At 41.5% G+C, this 19,463-nt stretch overlaps 3 protein-coding genes across 3 annotated transcripts in view; 2 read left to right on the top strand and 1 right to left on the bottom strand.

Annotated features, from left to right (window-relative positions):
* Nucleotides 1-3,690, top strand: part of LOC138966324 (uncharacterized) — a 42,126-nt gene extending 38,436 nt beyond the window's left edge. The window contains exons 37-41 of the mRNA XM_070338510.1: nt 364-687; nt 987-1,127; nt 1,723-1,893; nt 2,628-2,690; nt 3,279-3,690. Coding sequence (XP_070194611.1) covers nt 364-687; nt 987-1,127; nt 1,723-1,893; nt 2,628-2,690; nt 3,279-3,344 — 765 coding nt within the window. The 3' untranslated portion in view covers nt 3,345-3,690. The remainder of the gene's footprint in view (nt 1-363; nt 688-986; nt 1,128-1,722; nt 1,894-2,627; nt 2,691-3,278) is intronic.
* Nucleotides 3,691-10,944: 7,254 nt separating this feature from the next.
* LOC138966323 (uncharacterized) overlaps nt 10,945-19,463 on the top strand; it is a 57,531-nt gene continuing 49,012 nt past the window's right edge. The window contains exons 1-2 of the mRNA XM_070338509.1: nt 10,945-11,072; nt 11,791-11,844. Of these exons, the coding sequence (XP_070194610.1) occupies nt 11,021-11,072; nt 11,791-11,844 (106 nt within the window). The 5' untranslated portion in view covers nt 10,945-11,020. The remainder of the gene's footprint in view (nt 11,073-11,790; nt 11,845-19,463) is intronic.
* LOC138965925 (uncharacterized) lies at nt 13,200-19,000 on the bottom strand. The gene is made up of 3 exons (XM_070338005.1): nt 18,274-19,000; nt 13,802-17,511; nt 13,200-13,536 (listed from the first exon to the last, which is right to left on the bottom strand). The coding sequence occupies exons 1-2, from the start codon at nt 18,998-19,000 to the stop codon at nt 14,534-14,536; spliced, it is 3,705 nt and encodes a 1,234-aa protein (XP_070194106.1). The 3' UTR covers nt 13,200-13,536; nt 13,802-14,533.

Raw genomic sequence — 19,463 nt, 5'->3', positions numbered from 1 at the left:
ACGCGTTTAAAGTACCTGATATATTGTGTTTTTTTTTACCTTGATTTGAAACATGAAGAATTAAAAAAGAGAGAAACCTATGAAAGTAGAACACATACAAAACATGAATAAATAAAAGGGATAATTAATGTATTGAATATGTACCTCTCCTTGAATCATTGTTCTTTGTTATCAGGGTGATATATATGTATATCAGCCTGTCACTTCCAAGATGTGAGTAAGAAGATACATCGTAATCGCCTGCGGTGGGAACTGGGCGTAAGCATAGATATATGATCTACTTCTAATTATAATGCACTTCCGACGTAACTTTATAGCGTTGTAATATTCCATTGGTGAAAACATGACTTCTTACACCGACAGCTGGCCATCGCCCGTAGCACTGAGTGGGTGGAGGAAGGCCTTGCCGAGCTGGACGAAGAGCTGATGACCCTGAAGGGACAGGCCGCGGATCAATGGGAGGAGCTGAAGAATCACCCGCGCGTGCAGCAGATCAAGAAGCGCGTGCAGCTTCTGGGTCACGACTACAAGTGGCTGGCGGGATACGTGTCGGATCGCGTGCAGAAGTTCAACATCCCCGAGCAGTACACCTCGGCCATCTACAGCGCACGTGACACCATCGCTAATGGACTGGTGACCGACCACGTCAAGACGGCCCAGGAGGTCGCCAATGAAATTTACCAGCAGGTGAGGATAACAGTCGCTTGGTCGCTCAGTGCTTAGTATTGTGTATAGTGCCCAGAGTGGTTCTGCTTAGCTCTCATTGACCGGGCAAAGGCCCATGAACGTTGCGAATAAAACTTACCACCAGATGAAGATTGTTAGCTCGTTAGTTCAATGTTTAGTATTTAGTGTTTGCAGTGCTGAATTGTAAGTAAATGGGACGTTTCATTTTCGACTAAACAACGTTAGCAGTCTGTCTGTTTTTGGATGTCATTGTGTTAACTTGTTGTCTTTACCATCCCTCTGTTCGTGCACCGTTACAGGGAGCGTGGGCATACCAATACTGGCAGGTGGAGAAGAACGCCCAGAAGCACGCCGCTAGCATCCTCAAGATGGCCAAGGAACTCGCCGCACAGCAGCTGGAAAAACTCACCGAGAAGTTCAGCTTCCTCAAGAAGAGCAAGGTACGCTAGTTTTGCCTTGCTATGTTGTGTCAGTTTTCTGGTTGAACTCTTGAAGTTTCAATGCTATCATTAAGGCTGTCCTTATTTGAGCCCGACTTTGACGTCGTGAAGTCTTTTTAACGAAAATTCAGTGCCAACGTTTTGTGCAGCAAGCTTCCTGAAGTAGACTTCGCCCAGCCTTTAGACTATTTAGGTGCTGAATATAGTGAATATTGTGGCTGATTTTAACTTGGAAAGCGAGGGTTTCTTAGAAACTTTGAAAACTACTCATAACCATGGCAAAGCTATTTGATGCACGAGTATCAAAAATACTGAAAATTACACATCGTTGGCCATTTTGGATTTGTTGAATACATCCTCTGTCATTGAGGTATTTATGATTTTTAACTTTTTCATGAAGATTAAAGAAACACGAAGACAACGTTTTTTATTCAGTGTATGCAAGGCGGTTCTTGCACAATGTCGTTGGATCAGGTCTTCCGAGCAAAGCCGACTTTGAGCCTACTTTCATTGGTAAAATCACTCTTTTAAACTCTTCACTCAGAATACCTGTAGTACATGACCAAACGTTACGCGATTTCCACCTGTCCCACAGGTGACAGTGTACGACCCCGAGCAAGGTGAGATCCAGGTAGAAGTGTTCCTCCCCGTGGCCCTCAAGTCCCTCCAGGAACTGCCCGACCTCTCCTTCTACGTCAAGCAGGCTGATGACGTCATGGACCGTTACGTGCCCGATAAGGACACCGTGCTGCACTACTACAACCAGGTAAATAGGGCGGGGATATAGCTCAGTTGGTAGCGCGCTGGATTTGTATTCAGTTGGTCGCTGTCAGCGCGAGTTCGATCCCAGGTTCGGCGGAAATTTATTTCACAGAGTCAACTTTGTGTGCAGACTCTCTTCGGTGTCCGAACCACCCCCCGTGTATACTACATTGGGTGTGCACGTTAAAGATCCCACGATTGACAAAAGGGTCTTTCCTGGCAAAATTGCTTAGGCACAATTAATAATTGTCTACCATACCCGTGTGACTTGGAATAAGGCCGTGAAAGGTAAATATGCGCCGACATGGCTGCAATCTACTGGCCGTATAAAATTTCATCTCACACGGCATCACTGCACAGCGCCTAGAACTGTACCCACGGAATATGCGCGATATAAGCCTCATTGATTGATTGATAAATCACCGTCTGCGTTGACTACCTTTTGTCTCTGTATGACAAGAAAGACTCAAAACGTAGTTGAAATCGCCGTAAACGTTGTTTTTATTTCGTCAGAATTGGCAAACGGTTTGTCTTTTCAGTTGCCGCTTGCAGCTACGTTCTATCCAATTGTGAAATGAAAGCACTACCAGGAAATATTTACTTTTAGGGACACTCAGTTCTTTCGCTATTTAAAAAAATCAAGGTATGCCATGTGAAAAGTGTTCATAATTTCTTGGCCAGTTTTGCCTCAAGTATTAGCTGTTTTAATTCATGTGCTGACGCGAATCGTGATTGCAGTACGCACCCTGGCTGAACAACGCGTCAGCACCAGAGAACGGTGACATGATGGCTCAGTTTGAGGTACGTTCACTCTTATACGCTTTTCACGGTAATCAGGGGGGTACTAGGTTCCGGACCCTGGCAAATGTACCTTTTTCTCAAGGAGAGACCCTTATTAGTGTTACATTTCAACAGCGGCCCCAGACCCCCTGACAGACTAGCCCCTGTACCTTTGCCTCATTTTTGGAGCCCACCCCCCCCCCCCCCACCCCCTCCAATGTACCAGGTCAAGCCCTTGAATACTGGAATTACTAATTATTGTGTTTACATATATGTTTTTGTTTTGTGTTTAGTGTTGGTCCCTTCTTGTTTGCAGTTTGTTTGTTTGTTTGTTTGTAGTTCGAGGTTGCCCTTTTCCAAACAGTGGCTGTATCTTGTCTTGCCGATAAAAGCAGTAGTCTATATTGTCAATTTGCAAAAGAAGGCTGTTATACAATTTGCATACTTCAAAGGCAAAAACAGTTTTCAAAGCCGGGGTTCGCACAGAAACAAAGCATGCTCGCTCTTTTCCAATCGAGTTGAACTCATTAAATATCATAAGTTTAATTGTATGACTGTTTGGAATTAAATGCTTTGATTTTGATTGACTTTTCTTTTTTCGAATTTCAGACTTACCAGCCAAGCCAAAGAGCCCCACGTTATCTTAGTCGCCGCAACCGCGTGCAAGGGATCTAACTCCTACTGTCTTCACCTCTGAAACCTGTGAAGCTTTTTACCTTAACGACCTCTGCCATGTCTACTATTTATTGACCCTTAACCTTACGACCTTCGCCATGTCTACGATTTATTCCCCTTGAACCATTTGAACTTTTGACTGATAACCGTACGACCTTTGCTTTGTCAACGACTTATCTCCCCTGGAAGGCAAAAAACAGCTGATGGACTTATGTGATTGAACAAAAATTGAAATACTGTGTTTTTACTTATTTTTTCAACCTTATTTTCTGTATTGCTTCTGTTCATATTTTTTGGAAACTTTTATTATGATTTGGTAGAATAATAAACAATTTATTTAGCAGCAGTTAAGACTTTGACTTTTCGCTCTTCAGTGTGTGTGTGTGTGTGTGTGTGTGTGTGTGTGTGTGTGTGTGTGTGTGTGTGTGTGTGTGTGTGTGTGTGTGCTCTCAAGAGGAAGTTCAAAGTGAATGAAGCTGCATTAAAAACGTCAAGTAACATGTAATACTACATTCCCACTTTATACCCCGAACCAAAAAATACCGGGACGAAATTATATAGGAGGATTTAATAAAATCCTTCAAAGATCAATAACACAAAACCGCTGCTTTACCAAAGAGCGTGGAAGCATTTTCTACCCTCTTTGGGTTTACGCAAAGATAGTACAGGCATTTTGCAACAAAGATAGTACAGGCATTTTGCAACAAAGATACACGCTTTTTGTTCTCTCTGTCTTTCCTTGTCTTTCTCACACATACAAATGTATACACTCCCGGTTTGTTTCACATGGTAATCGGAAAACAGCATGCTTCATTTCAAGGTATGAAAACGGCGAACTGCTAGAGGAAGACACGGGGGAAAAATGTTGCCTGCTGAAATGCAATCTTCACACAAACGACTGAACAGTAAACAAGTCTTTATGAGTATATGCAACATTCATACACAGATAGACACAGAGGTACACACGCACGCACACACACACACACACACACACACACACACACACTTACACACACATGCACATACATACACACACATGCACATACACACACACACACACACATACACGTACACACACACACACACACACACACACACACATACATAAACACACACAGAGACACACACTAACACACACACACACACACTAACACACACACACACACACACACACACTAACACACACTATCTCTCTCTGTCTCTATCTGTGTGTGTGTCTCTCTCAGACATACATGTACATGCATACCAAACAAAAACGCCTGCGGCATTATCATTAATAGTTCGCAATGGTAACAGTCCTGGGCCCGTATTCTTGAAACAGCTGCAACTCATATACTGGCCTGTAAAACCACTTCCGCTCGATAAGTCCACTAAGTGTTATTTATGAAACTCCGGTAAGGACCTACCCGGGTGTCTCCGAGCTGTAAAGTTAGACGACCCATCCCCCTCCTCTAAAACCGTCAATTTTTAATAAATCTTGCACAAAATCAACCTCTTCAGACATCACTTCCCGCCAAAGATGAAGCTTTGAAGATGAAGACCATTGTTGGAGCAGTCCGCGGTACACGCCATCAACAACTGTACGGCGAGTCAGGCTTTATTTCACTTTTAGAGAGGCGTAAACGTCAAACTTTGATATTATTTCACAAGATTGTGCACCGTAAGGTGCCAAACTACTTACTTGCGATATTTCCATCATTAATATCAACTAATAATCCATATCGCCAGCGCAGACCTTTAGATAGGAAAGTTCCATTGTTTAACACTAAATTATACAAAAACTCATTTCTCCACTCTACAACACAACTCTGGAATTCTTTTCCAGACTACATAAAACTTAGTAAGTCCCTCAAGCACTTTTTGTCAAAAAACGATTTAAGTCCGCCGTGTTATTGGTATTCTGGAGATCGCATATCACAAACAATTCACTGTAAGCTCAGGCTATATATAAGTGATCTTAATAACGATCTAGAATCAGACACCAAATTCCCGACACTGTAATGCATTTAACAAGACGCAAGCACGCTTTCGCAACACGCCGTAATGATCGAGCATCGGTTGAAATCTTTCGCGAGCAGAATCTCGTATTTGACCGCAATGCATTGGTGCTTTAATGACACCAATGTGTGTCCATGAGGGACATAAATCTACAAACAATATTTGAGCAAGATTTATTAAAAATTGACGGTTTTAGAGGAGGGGGATGGGTCGTCTAACTTTACAGCTCGGAGACACCCGGGTAGGTCCTTACTGGAGTTTCATAAATAACACTTAGTGGACTTATCGAGCGTAAGTGCTTTTACAGGCCAGTATATGAGTTGCAGCTGTTTCAAGAATACGCGCCCAGGTTTGTTTAATTTAGACCACTTGTGTCAAGTTCTTACAGGTATCCTAATTCTAGAACATTACAAGGCCTTGCAGTGATATTGTGTTTACCGGTTTAAAATTGAATATACAAACAAAACAAAACAGTACAAAGTACATACTCTCAATATTTCAATGCACCTTGGGTCGTTATCACCTACTAACGCATTCAGATTTTATCTTTAAAAAAAAAATTTGATTGCCCTGATTGAGAAAGTTGATAATGATAAAACAAGTCGCGTAAGGCGAAAATACAATATTTAGTCAAGTAGCTGCCATTTTTCAGCAAGACCGTATACTCGTAGCATCGTCAGTCCACCGCTCATGGCAAAGGCAGTGAAATTGACAAGAAGAGCGGGGTAGTAGTTGCGCTAAGAAGGATAGCACGCTTTTCTGTACCTCTCTTTGTTTTAACTTTCTGAGCGTGTTTTTAATCCAAACATATCATATCTATATGTTTTTGGAATCAGGAACCGACAAGGAATAAGATGAAAGTGTTTTTAGATTGATTTGGACAATTTAATTTTGATAATAATTTTTATATATTTAATTTTCAGAGCTTGGTTTTAATCCGAATAGAACATATTTATATGTTTTTGGAATCAGCAAATGATGGAGAATAAGATAAACGTAAATTTGGATCGTTTTATAAATTTTTATTTTTTTTTACAATTTTCAGATTTTTAATGACCAAAGTCATTAATTAATTTTTAAGCCACCAAGCTGAAATGCAATACCGAACCCCGGGCTTCGTCGAAGATTACTTGACGAAAATTTCAACCAATTTGGTTGAAAAATGAGGGCGTGACAGTGCCGCCTCAACTTTCACGAAAAGCCGGATATGACGTCATCAAAGACATTTATCAAAAAAATGAAAAAAACGTTCGGGGATTTCATACCCAGGAACTCTCATGTCAAATTTCATAAAGATCGGTCCAGTAGTTTAGTCTGAATCGCTCTACACACACACACACACACACACACAGACACAGACACACACACACACACACACACACACACACACACGCACATACACCACGACCCTCGTTTCGATTCCCCCTCGATGTTAAAATATTTAGTCAAAACTTGACTAAATATAAAAAAACAAGTTGCGTAAGGCGAAAATACAATATTTAGTCAAGTAGCTGTCGAACTCACAGAATGAAACTGAACGCAATGCCATTTTACTCGTAGCATCGTCAAGCCACCGCTCATGGCAAAGGCAGTGAAATTGACAAGAAGAGCGGGGTAGTAGTTGCGCTAAGAAGGATAGCACGCTTTTCTGTACCTCTCTTTGTTTTAACTTTCTGAGCGTGTTTTTAATCCAAACATATCATATCTATATGTTTTTGGAATCAGGAACCGACAAGGAATAAGATGAACGTGTTTTTAAATTGATTTGGACAATTTAATTTTGATAATAATTTTTATATATTTAATTTTCAGAGCTTGTTTTTAATCCGAATATAACATATTTATATGTTTTTGGAATCAGCAAATGATGGAGAATAAGATAAACGTAAATTTGGATCGTTTTATAAATTTTTATTTTTTTTTTACAATTTTCCGATTTTTAATGACCAAAGTCATTAATTAATTTTTAAGCCACCAAGCTGAAATGCAATACCGAACCCCGGGCTTCGTCGAAGATTACTTGACCAAAATTTGAACCAATTTGGTTGAAAAATGAGGGCGTGACAGTGCCGCCTCAACTTTCACGAAAAGCCGGATATGACGTCATCAAAGACATTTATCAAAAAAATGAAAAAAACGTTCGGGGATTTCATACCCAGGAACTCTCATGTCAAATTTCATAAAGATCGGTCCAGTAGTTTAGTCTGAATCGCTCTACACACACACACACACACACACACACACACACACGCACGCACATACACCACGACCCTCGTTTCGATTCCCCCTCGATGTTAAAATATTTAGTCAAAACTTGACTAAATATAAAAACAAGTCGCGCAAGGCGAAAATACAACATTTAGTCAAGCTGTCGAACTCACAGAATGAAACTGAACGCAATGCAATTTTTCAGCAAGACCGTATACTCGTAGCATCGTCAGTCCACCGCTCGTGGCAAAGGCAGTGAAATTGGCAAGAAGAGCGGGGTAGTAGTTGCGATGAGAAGGATAGCACGCTTTTCTGTACCTCTCTTTGTTTTAACTTTCTGAGCGTGTTTTTAATCCAAACATATCATATCTATATGTTTTTGGAATCAGGAACCGACAAGGAATAAGATGAAAGTGTTTTTAAATTGATTTCGAAAATTTAATTTTGATCATAATTTTGATATTTTTAATTTTCAGAGCTTGTTTTTAATCCAAATATAACATGTTTATATGTTTTTGGAATCAGAAAATGATGAAGAATAAGATGAACGTAAATTTGGATCGTTTTATAAAATTCTTTTTTTTTTTTTACAATTTTCAGAACTTTTATGACCAAAGTCATTAATTAATTTTTAAGCCACTAAGCTGAAGTGCAATACCGAAGTCCGGCCTTCGTCGAAGATTGCTTGGCCAAAATTTCAATCAATTTGATTGAAAAATGAGGGTGTGACAGTGCCGCCTCAACTTTTACAAAAAGCCGGATATGACGTCATCAAAGACATTTATCGAAAAAAAGAAAACAACATCCGGGGATATCATACCCAGGAACTCTCTTGTCAAATTTAATAAAGATCGGTCCAGTAGTTTACTCTGAATCGCTCTACACACACACGCACACACACACAGACACACATACACCACGACCCTCGTCTCGATTCCCCATCTATGTTAAAACATTTAGTCAAAACTTGACTAAATGTAAAAACAGAAGTGGAAGGTTAAACATCACTTTCAACATTCCTATCTGATTCCTATCTGACGTTAATCAGCATTGATAACAAGTTAAATTGTTCCGAGTGGTTAACCAGTATTACCAACACTTTTGGAACAAATGCACTTCGTCTTCCATGTTACAAAGTTTGGTGAAATATCTGCATGATCGAAATTTCTGACCACCTTATGAAGAAAACGATTCAGTTAAATTCTAAGCGCTCACAATGATAGTTTCCTTCGAAGTCATTTTGGCACATGTCTGTTAGAATTTAAAGCATCAAGTATGCACGGAACCGTGTTCTGTTCTTTTAAGCCGTAGTAATAATAAGGGGTATTCAACATACATACCCACACATGCATAAATCCACCCTTACGTGTTCCGTAAGCACGATAACAACTACAATAACTGACAAAGGAATCCCCCAGACACGACTCTCTCACGCCGAGATTCCCAATCCATCATTGTTATGCTTCTACAGTGAAAAATATGTTCAAAACTTACTACGAAAAGGCAAACTTTCCCTCCTATCTCTGTGGTTTGGATCCCGAAGTAAAATTACATACGCTTTAAATGGATTTGAAGCTGACAATAATAAGTTCTGAAAATAGTCACCTGACACCTGCTAGTTGAGGTCAAGCACTCGATGTTTTGGAGATTTATTTAACAGCATTATCATCATTTTTATATTTAGTCAAGTTTTGACTAAATGTTTTAACATAGAGGGGGGAATCGAGACGAGGGTCGTGGTGTGTGTGTGTGTGTGTGTGTGTCTGTGTGTGTGTGTGTGTGTGTGTGTGTGTGTGTGTGTGTGTGTGTGTGTGTGTGTGTGTGTCTGTCTGTCTGTCTGTCTGTCTGTGCGTGTGTGTGTGTGTAAAGCGATTCAGACCAAACTACTGGACCGATCTTTATGACATTTTACATGAGAGTTCCTGGGAATGATATCCCCGGATGTTTTTTATTATTTTTTCGATAAATACCTTTGATGACGTCATATCCGGCTTTTTGTAAAAGTTGAGGCGGCACTGTCACACCCTCATTTTTCAATCAAATTGATTGAAAGTTTGGCCAAGCAATTTTCGACGAAGGCCGGACTTCGGTATTGCATTTCAGCTTGGTGGCTTAAAATTTAATCAATGACTTTGGGTCATTAAAAATCTGAAAATTGTAAAAAAAATATTTTTTTTATAAAACGATCCATATTTACGTTCATTTTATTCTTCATTATTTTCTGATTCCAAAAACATATAAACATGTTATATTTGGATTAAAAACAAGCTCTGAAAATTAAAAATATCAAAATTATGATCAAAATTAAATTTTCGAAATCAATTTAAAAACACTTTCATCTTATTCCTTGTCGGTTCCTGATTCCAAAAACATATAGATATGATATGTTTGGATTAAAAACACGCTCAGAAAGTTAAAACGAAGAGAGGTACAGAAAAGCGTGCTATCCTTCTCAGCGCAACTACTACCCCGCTCTTCTTGCCAATTTCACTGCCTTTGCCACGAGTGGTGGACTGACGATGCTACGAGTATACGGTCTTGCTGAAAAATTGCATTGCGTTCAGTAACTGAGTTCGACAGCTTGACTAAATGTTGTATTTTCGCCTTACGCGACTTGTTTTTTTGTCATGTCGGTCGATGTATCGAAACGTACAAACAGTTCACAGCAAAGCCGTGGTACTTGTCATTTGTCTCTCTTAAATTCCCCTCTCTTTTCACTCCTGCTCTTCTTCCTATCTTTGGCTCCTGGCACGAAGCAGCTGAAATGCTGTAGTCATTTCCTGAAAGTACCATTTCCTTCACTGTTTTACATGTCCTTACAAAACAAAACAAATAGATAAATAACTCTGAAAATATAACGGTCGTTGACGTGACTGACCTTAGGTCAAGCACGCGATGTAGGTGAGATTTAATGATCAGCATTATCATCACTTTTACTCTGTCACCTCGACCAGTGCATCAATGCTCTAATCCACTGACACACAGTCTCACCCTCTACACTTTGATAAAGATAAAACCTAATCAGTCAGAAAAACCTCTGTCCAACCCCTAATCAACTAGAAAATAACTGTCAATGTCAGTCAGCCCTTGTCAAGGCCTCAAAAATATGCGATGCTGATTCGTGATCCAGATCATTAGGTTAACGGTCATAATTAGTCCAGAAAAGCGCGTAGAATACACTCCTTTGAAACTAACTGCGCTAAACAAATACTTTTCAGTCAAGAAAAGCGCAAAGAACGTTCGGTCTTCATTACTTACCGCGCTAAACTAGTCACTAAAAACAGTCAGAATTTTTTTTAACGATCCACCCATCCCACACATGAACCTTTGAAACAAAGCGGGTGCAGGCCGGGGTGTATAAAAGACCGTGTAGATCGAGGTGGCAGGCAAGACCGCGATCCCCTTTACCCCAGGCCTCCACGACAGACAGAAGAAGAAGAGGTGGGACCCACGCAGGACAACCGACAACCATGGAGGCCAAACTCTTGGTCCTCTGCGCCGTGCTGGCTTTCGCCGCAGCTGGTGAGTGAAATAATGCTGGATGCGGTCGTGGACTTTCGCTTGTTAGCACAACAATGAAAGTATTGGATAATTCATTTTCGAAGTGTTTAATTTTGTGACTAACATTTTTTTTTCTTGTCAAAAGTTTTTTGTGAATGTTTTTTGTTGTTTCTTTGCACGTTTCTCTCTTTCTTTCTTTATCTATGTAATGACTTTATAATATTTTGGCTTTGCTTGCTTGGTTGTTTCCGTTTTTTTTACCTTGTTTGTTGCCTTCCTTCTCACTGTCTTTCTTTCTTCCGTTCTGTCTTTCTTTTTTATTTATTTCTTTTTTCCTGTCATGACTCTTTATAATTATGGCTGTACTTGGTATGACTCTTTATAATTATGGCTGTATTTGTTTGTTTGAGTGTGTCCTGGTGTCTTTTTCCTCATTCTTTTTTCTTTCTTTATTTCTTTCTATCTTTCTTTTTTTCTTTTTCTTTCTTTCTTTCTTTCTTTTTGAATACATGCAACTTTAATTATCCTAGTATTGACCATACGTCTTTAACCCGTTGCAAACATATACCATGAATGTTTTGTGTACATTTTATGCGCCCTTGGTAGAACGTTCCTGAATGTAACTCTTTTTTTATTAAGAACAAAACAACAACGATATTCACTAATGCATTTACTTACAAATTATCAAAGCATGCTTCTCTGCATACATTAAAATATATGCAAATGTGTGTGTTTGCAGGCCCCGTGAGAATCATGACGGAACGCAGCGACTCCTGTGCCCAGACCTGCACACGTGAGTGAATCTTCACACAAGTATTCGTAGACTGCATCGTGTATACTTTTAACTCCACAGTTACATCTTCACACAAGTATTCGTAGACTGCATCGTGTATACTTTTAACTCCACAGTTACATCTTCACACAAGTATTCGTAGACTGCATCGTGTATACTTTTAACTCCACAGTTACATCTTCACACAAGTATTCGTAGACTGCATCGTGTATACTTTTAACTCCACAGTTACATCTTCACACAAGTATTCGTAGACTGCATCGTGTATACTTTTAACTCCACAGTTACATCTTCACACAAGTATTCGTAGACTGCATCGATATCGTGTATACTTTTAACTCCACAGTTACATCTTCACACAAGTATTCGTCTAGACTGCATCGTGTATACTTTTAACTCCACAGTTATTTCTTCACAAAAATATTCAAAAATTACAGGTAGACTGTACGATGCATTATACCTTTATCTTCTAAGTTATTTCTTCCCACAAGTACTAGTATACAGTAGCATGTATATCTTTAACTCCACTATTATTTGTTCACAACCGTACTCGAAGACTGCTCGATGTATACTTTTAACTTTTAAGTTATTTTTTCACAACAGTACTCGTAGAATGCAAAATGTATACATTTAACTCCACAAGTACACGTTAAAAAAAAGCCTTATGCTTTGTATCTAATGTTGTATCGATTGTGTTTTAAAGCCTTATGTCTCATGTCCCATGCCAACTTGTATGTCTTATTTGTCTTACGCCCTTTACCTTTTTGTATGTCTTGTATCTCAAGCCGTTTACCTTTTTGTATGTCTTGTGTCTTATGCCGTTTGCCTTTTTGTATGTCTTGTGTCTGATGCCGTTTGCCTTTTTGTATGTCTTGTGTCTTACGCCGTTTACCTTTTTGTATGTCTTGTGTCTTATGCCGTTTACCTTTTTGTATGTCTATTGTCTGATGCCGTTTACCTTTTTGTATGTCTTGTGTCTTATGCCGTTTGCCTTTTTGTATGTCTTGTGTCTGATGCCGTTTGCCTTTTTGTATGTCTTGTGTCTTACGCCGTTTACCTTTTTGTATGTCTTGTGTCTGATGCCGTTTACCTTTTTGTATGTCTTGTGTCTGATGCCGTTTGCCTTTTTGTATGTCTTGTGTCTGATGCCGTTTGCCTTTTTGTATGTCTTGTGTCTTACGCCGTTTACCTTTTTGTATGTCTTGTGTCTTACGCCGTTTACCTTTGTCGCGCATGTAATGTTTGAGTGAGGTCTCGCTAGTGCAAGATTCTTTTTCTATCAAACTTAGACACAAAGGACACGCACTGACACGATATTTTTTTTTCTTCCACAAAGAAAACAAACGAATCTTAGATAGAATGCATCGTAAGTTTTTTTATTTATCTTTCCTTTTGTTTTTTTATACGATCGCGATCGAATTTTTATTTGTGGACGTGCTGTTAGAGTTCCGAAATGGTTTGAGTTCCTTTTTTGTATACACTTGAAAGTCAAACTTAGCTGAATGCCGCTGGTTTCCCCGTCGGTGCTGATAGAAGAAATCGACGATCAGGATCACTGGTTTCCCCGTCGGTGCTGATAGAAGAAATCGACGATCAGGATCACTGGTATCTCTCGAATACAGAATGTAATTGGTCTCCGAACTGGAAACCGGAGACGGAGTAGGAATAGGAAATAACCCACAGGTAACACACCTGGAAAGTAAGATTTTGTCTAATTTTTTTGCACTCATGGCTTTTTCAACAGTTTCTCTCATCCGTGACATCACAAACTGACTTGCAGGGTTATGACACCCTCATACGATCCATTCTCTCTACGATTCATAGACTCAACATCAACAATCAATCCAACAACAATAATTTCCTAGTAACTTCTATTCAAACATCAGGGCTATGCATTAGCAAAACAATGAAATGGTCACCAGATCGAAAATGAATAACCCATCACAAATATACGTACCCTAACGGTGTAAGAACATGATGCACACAACTATAGGGACCCAAAACTCGAGGGTGTCCGGCTTAGCAACTGGAGCGTCGTCATTCTTTTCTCCCAGGACGCCGCGCTCCCACGCTCGTCGCCCGACCGCTGACTCCTCTTCTCTCTCTGGACCCGCTTGATCGGCATCTCATACAGCCCCTAGCCTCGCGCCCGATGACTTCGATATCTTCGTGAGGCCTTCGTCGCTAATTCTCATCTCCTCCGGCTTGTATCGCTTCTGAACTTGAATCTAACGTTCACAGAACAGAACTTCTCGCTTGCCGTGCGTTCGCCAACTGATAGCCTTGCCTCGATTTGGATGTGCCGTTCACTTGACAACCAACCGACTAGCCTCACACTTACGTGGCTTTATCAGAATCGCTGCCCAATCATAATGTTGTCGCTACCTGCTGCCTTTGAACTGACCTGTCTGTTTCCAAGTTCCCAACAAAATGATATGACGTCATTAATGAACTGACGTATTTCCGTTCCGGTCTTGGTTATCCTTACAATGCACAGGCACTTGCTACATTACATTTGATAAAACATAGACAAAAAAAACACTACATTTTTTTATTCATTTTATTTCACAACAAAATAATATCCACCCTAACAAAACAATAAACATAGAGTCGCTGGACATGGATTCACGTAATTTTACGTGACATTACGCTCCCCCTCTGAAGCTAAAACAGTCATGTTTGAGCTAAGTCATTCATGTATGCGACTCATGTAATCAGCTCCGACGTTGTCTTTGCCCGGGATGACTTTGACAGTGAAGGAATACTGCTGTAATTGCATTGCCCATCTCATCAGACGACCATTCTCAGTCTTGGTCTTTTGCAAATACGTCAATGGCTGATGGTCTGTCTCCAGCGTGAAATGAACGGAATACAAATATTGCTCATATTTCTTGACCGCCCACACCACTCCTAGACATTCCTTCTCGATCACTGAGTAGTTTTTCTCCGCCTTGCTCAGTTTCTTGCTCGCATACGCCAGTGGTTGCAATCCCTGTCCTTGGTTCTGCATCAATACAGCTCCCACTGCGATATCCGATGCATCCGTCCTCAGAACAAAAGGTTTGCTGGGATCTGGCAACAGCAACACTGGTTTGCTTATCAGCTTTTCCTTGAGCTTGATGAACGCAGCTTCACACTCGTCATTCCACTTCACCTTTTCTGGTTGTCCCCCTTTGGTCAAATCTGTCAGTGGAGCGCTGATCTCCGCGTAGTTGTCGACAAAACGCCTGTAGTACCCCACTAGACCCAGGAATGCTCTCACTTCCTTCTTCGTGACTGGTCTGTTGGCGTCTCTGATTTTCTGGATTTTGTCTTCATCTGGCATGATCATCCCTTGCCCCACATGATGACCCAAATAATCCAGCTCTGAATATCCAAGATAGCATTTGGATGGTTTGGCTGTCAGGCCCACTTCTTCCAGCCTCTTCAGCACAGCGTCGACTGCCTCTACATGCTGCTCCCACGTCTCAGTGGCCACGATGATGTCATCAATGAAGTGTTCAACGTCATCACTCTTCATCGGTTCTAACAGCTTCCGCATCATCCTTGTGAACACGGCACCACTGGTCTTGAGCCCGAAGGGTAGTCTCTTCCACTGGAATTCCCCTGCTGGGGTTGAGAACGAAGTCTTTGGCCTGTCTGACTCCTTCACTCCAATTTGCCAGTAGCCCTTGCTCAAGTCAATTTTTGACAAATATCTCTTCTTCTTCAGTTTTGCAAAAATCGTTGGCACATCTGGTATTGGCTCAGAATCAAATTCCAACTCCTTGTTCAATCTCCGGTAATCAATACAGAAGCGAATCGTCCCATCCTTCTTCTTCACCAGCACAATAGGACTGTTATACGGTGAAACACTAGGCTCGATGACTCCAAGCTTCAACATGTCGTCGACCTCCTTTTTTACTGTTTCCACTTGTGCAAATGGCAATGGGTATGGTTTCACGTGCACTGGTTCTGTTGACTTGAGTTTCAACTCGCACTCCTCAAGCACACAATGACCTGGTATATCGCTCAAAGCTTTGACTCGGTTCCCGCAGATTGCTTGAAGTTCCGCCTTTTTCTGTGGCGCTAAGTCCTGGTTGATCTTCACGTCGCTTGGACCCTCTTTCGGTTGCAAGGACAACATGGGAAAACAATCTATTCCCAAACCCCCCATTTTCTCCTCTTGAACTTCATCCACTACTACACAAGCTTCTTGTGTGTCCTGTTTTGCATCGTAAACTGGCGTTGTTTGCTTTCCACTTCCGTCAGTCTCGCGATCTACGTACAGCTTCAGCAGATTCGCATGTAGAATCTTTTCTTGATCCTTGACCTTCACCTTGTAGTTACAGCCTCCAATTCTGTCCAAAACTAGGTACGGTCCTCTCCATGTCAACTGCAACTTGTTCCGCTTTTCCGGCAACAGCATCAGTACCTTGTCTCCTGCGGCAAAGTATCTTTCCTTCGTTTTCTCGTCATAGGCCTTGGCGTATCTGATTGCTGCTTTGCTGAGGTTATCTCTAGCAATCTCACACGTTTTTGCAATCTTGTTGGTAAGATCCACGATGTGACTGACTGTAGATCTGGCCTCTTCCTCTACATCCTCGCTTGTCCACACTTGACGAAGTACTTGCATTGGCCCCCTCACCTCACGTCCAAACAACAGCTCAAACGGTGAAAATTTCAAGCTTTCTTGTGGTGTCTCTCTGTACGCGAACAGCAACGCCGGTAGAAACTGGTCCCAATCTTTCGGTTGCTCCTGACACAGTCTCTTCAGCATACTCTTCAACGTCTGGTTAAACTTCTCTGTCAGCCCATTCGTTTGCGGATGCCATGGTGACGTACGAATACCTTTCACGTTCAACAGCTTGTTGAGTTGGCTCATGACCTCACCCATGAATTGGCCGCCTTGATCCGTCAAAATCTCCTTGGGTATTCCCAGTCTTGTCCAGATGACGAAAAGTGCATCAGCAATCGTCTCTGCTTTGATGTCCTTCAATGAGGTAGCTTCTACGTATCTCGTAGCATGGTCTACAACCGTCAAGACGTATCGATGTCCTCTGTTTGACGCTGGCACAATTGGCCCGACTATATCGACACCTATTCTCTCAAATGGAGTTCTGATGAGTGGCATCTTCTTTAGCGGCACTTTCTTTGTCGCTCCTTTCTTGGTACTGCGCTGACACGCATCGCAGGAAGCACAGTATCGCCTGATGTCTCCACATATCCCTGGCCAGTAGAAATCACGCCATACGCGATCCCTGGTCCGTCGCACTCCCTGATGCCCTGCCATCGCCGAGTCATGCGCTAGTTTCAGAACATATGATCTGTAGCACTCTGGTACCACTACTTGTTTGCACGAACTGTCTTCGCTCATGTACACCCGATAAAGAATTTCTTTTCTCCATTCGTAGTGCGTTCCATCCTGCGGTCCTTTCCCGGCTCGGTCTCGTATTTTCTCCAAACTCGGGTCGTTCTTTTGTTCCCGTGACAAGTCTTCCGGCCGTATCTGACCCAGATCCACCTGTTTCGGTAACCATGGTTCAGCTCCCCTCTTTGCTTTTTCCTCCTGGAGTCTAGTCTGCACTGGTGCAGCCTCCGGTGACGTCATCTTCACTTCCATCGTTGGGAATACAGGTACGTTCAACTTTTCCTCCTCAGCGGTTATCCTGTAGTTACCAATGAGAACTGGATGAATCAGCGTCTTCACTACCAACACTTTGGTCAATCCTGAGAAAAATGGTGTTTCCAATTCCATTTCTGCTATCGGAATTTTCCGGTTCGACGAATCAGCGAGCGTCAGATTTTGGTATTGGCCCAAATATCTCTCCTTTGGCACTAGTTTTGAATCCACCAAAATACAATTTGCTCCAGTGTCGCGCATTCCGATCACCGTTTTTCCCCCGACTTTCAGCTGACACATAGGTTCGAAATCTTCCCTACAGCGCTGGCAAGATTCTCCCTCTCTTGGTGCTTGTACTGCTCCCACCACAGAGGACGCTTGATTTCCTCCTTGTTTCTCCATTTTTGGACAATCTCGAATCAGATGTGGACCTCCACATCTATAGCACTTCCTATCTGGCCTACTGGGTCTTGGATTCCAATCCCCAGTGTTTTTCTGACCAATAGGCTTACCCCCTTGGTTTTGAGGCATTGACACACTGCTCTTATTTTCAACTTTTTGTTTGGGCCCGTGGCCATCCCCACCTGTCCCAAACCTCTTGTTGTGACCTCGACCTTCTGCTTCGCGAGCATCCTCAAAGGTCTGTGCATGCAACAAAACTTCATTCAAGTTGTTAGGAACTCTTTCCCTAACAAACCTAGCTTGATCTGGACTGAAAGTATCCATCAACTTGTCTGATAGAATCAAATCCTTCAAATCACCAGATCTTCCCTCTTTCTCGGATAGCTCAATCCATCTATCCAAATAAGTGCTCATGCGCAACTTACATTCTCTGACATTTTCATGGCTCTTGCGCTTGAAATCACGAAACTTCTTTCTGTACGCTTCCGCTGTCAACTGGAAACGACGCAAGATCGCTGACTTGACAACATCAAACTTCACTGCATCCTCATCAGACAGCTCAGTATACACCTGCCTAGCTTGGCCTTTGAGTTGTCCCGCTAATCTAATAGCCTTTTCTTTATCTTCCCATTCCAACAGCTTCGCAATCCGCTCGTACTGTCGTAAGAACACTTCTACATCATCTTTGTCATCTAAAAACGGAAGTTTGATGTCTATCTTTTTAGCTGACTCTCTATCTCCCTGATTTGCATTCTGATTCACATTCAACCCTAACTCAGCCATTTCTCTGATTTTCCTCATCTCAAAATCTTGCTGCATCGCTAGAATTTCGAGTTGTATTCTTGCCTTTCTTTCTTCTTCTTCCCGTCGCTCCTTCGCCTTCCTTTCTTCTTCTTCCCGTCGCTCCTTCGCCTTCCTTTCTTCTTCACTCGCTTTCCTAGCTTCTTCTTCTCGTCGCTCCCTTTCTTGTCTCTCCAACTCTTCCTTTCTTCTCTTTTCCTCCTCGTACTCTTGTCTTCTCTTCTCTGCATAATCTCCTAGATTTTTACCCGTCAAACCTAGCAAACGACCATCTTTCAAAAACTTTGAAAGACTCACATCTTGGTCTACCTCGTCATCATCCTGACGATTACGACCTCTTCTCCCCGCCATTGTTGCCTACACACTACAACAACTATGAACTCAGTCTTACGGATGTACGCACACTAAGTGACCTTGACTCGAACGTCAAACCAAATCACTTACACCTACCACTATTCTACGAAGAATCTCTCTTCCTATACAAACGCAAACGTCGTTCTATATCCCGATATACACCTATGATAATCACCTGATTATCACACTGTATATCTGATCACTGTAACTCGACACTAGTATTCAACCTTTATACTGTGTCTAACGCTACATATAATTCTCAAAAAAAACCAAAGGAATCTTTTGTCCAATCTGTCTCCAGATATCTGATGAAAATAGCACCCGTATTTCAACAGATTTGGTTATTTGACCTTTGTGAAACCTACTTCCCCTTGTTCGGTTTCATTCACACGGTTTGTTTCACAAACCCTACAACTTATCTTTTTTACTTTATACACTTCTTCTTGTCCCGTACAAGAAA

Source organism: Littorina saxatilis, linkage group LG5 (assembly GCF_037325665.1).
Source record: "Littorina saxatilis isolate snail1 linkage group LG5, US_GU_Lsax_2.0, whole genome shotgun sequence".
Lineage (NCBI taxonomy): Eukaryota > Metazoa > Mollusca > Gastropoda > Littorinimorpha > Littorinidae > Littorina > Littorina saxatilis.
The sequence above is the reverse complement of the archived record's forward strand: the minus strand, read 5'-3'. Positions and strand labels throughout refer to the sequence as shown.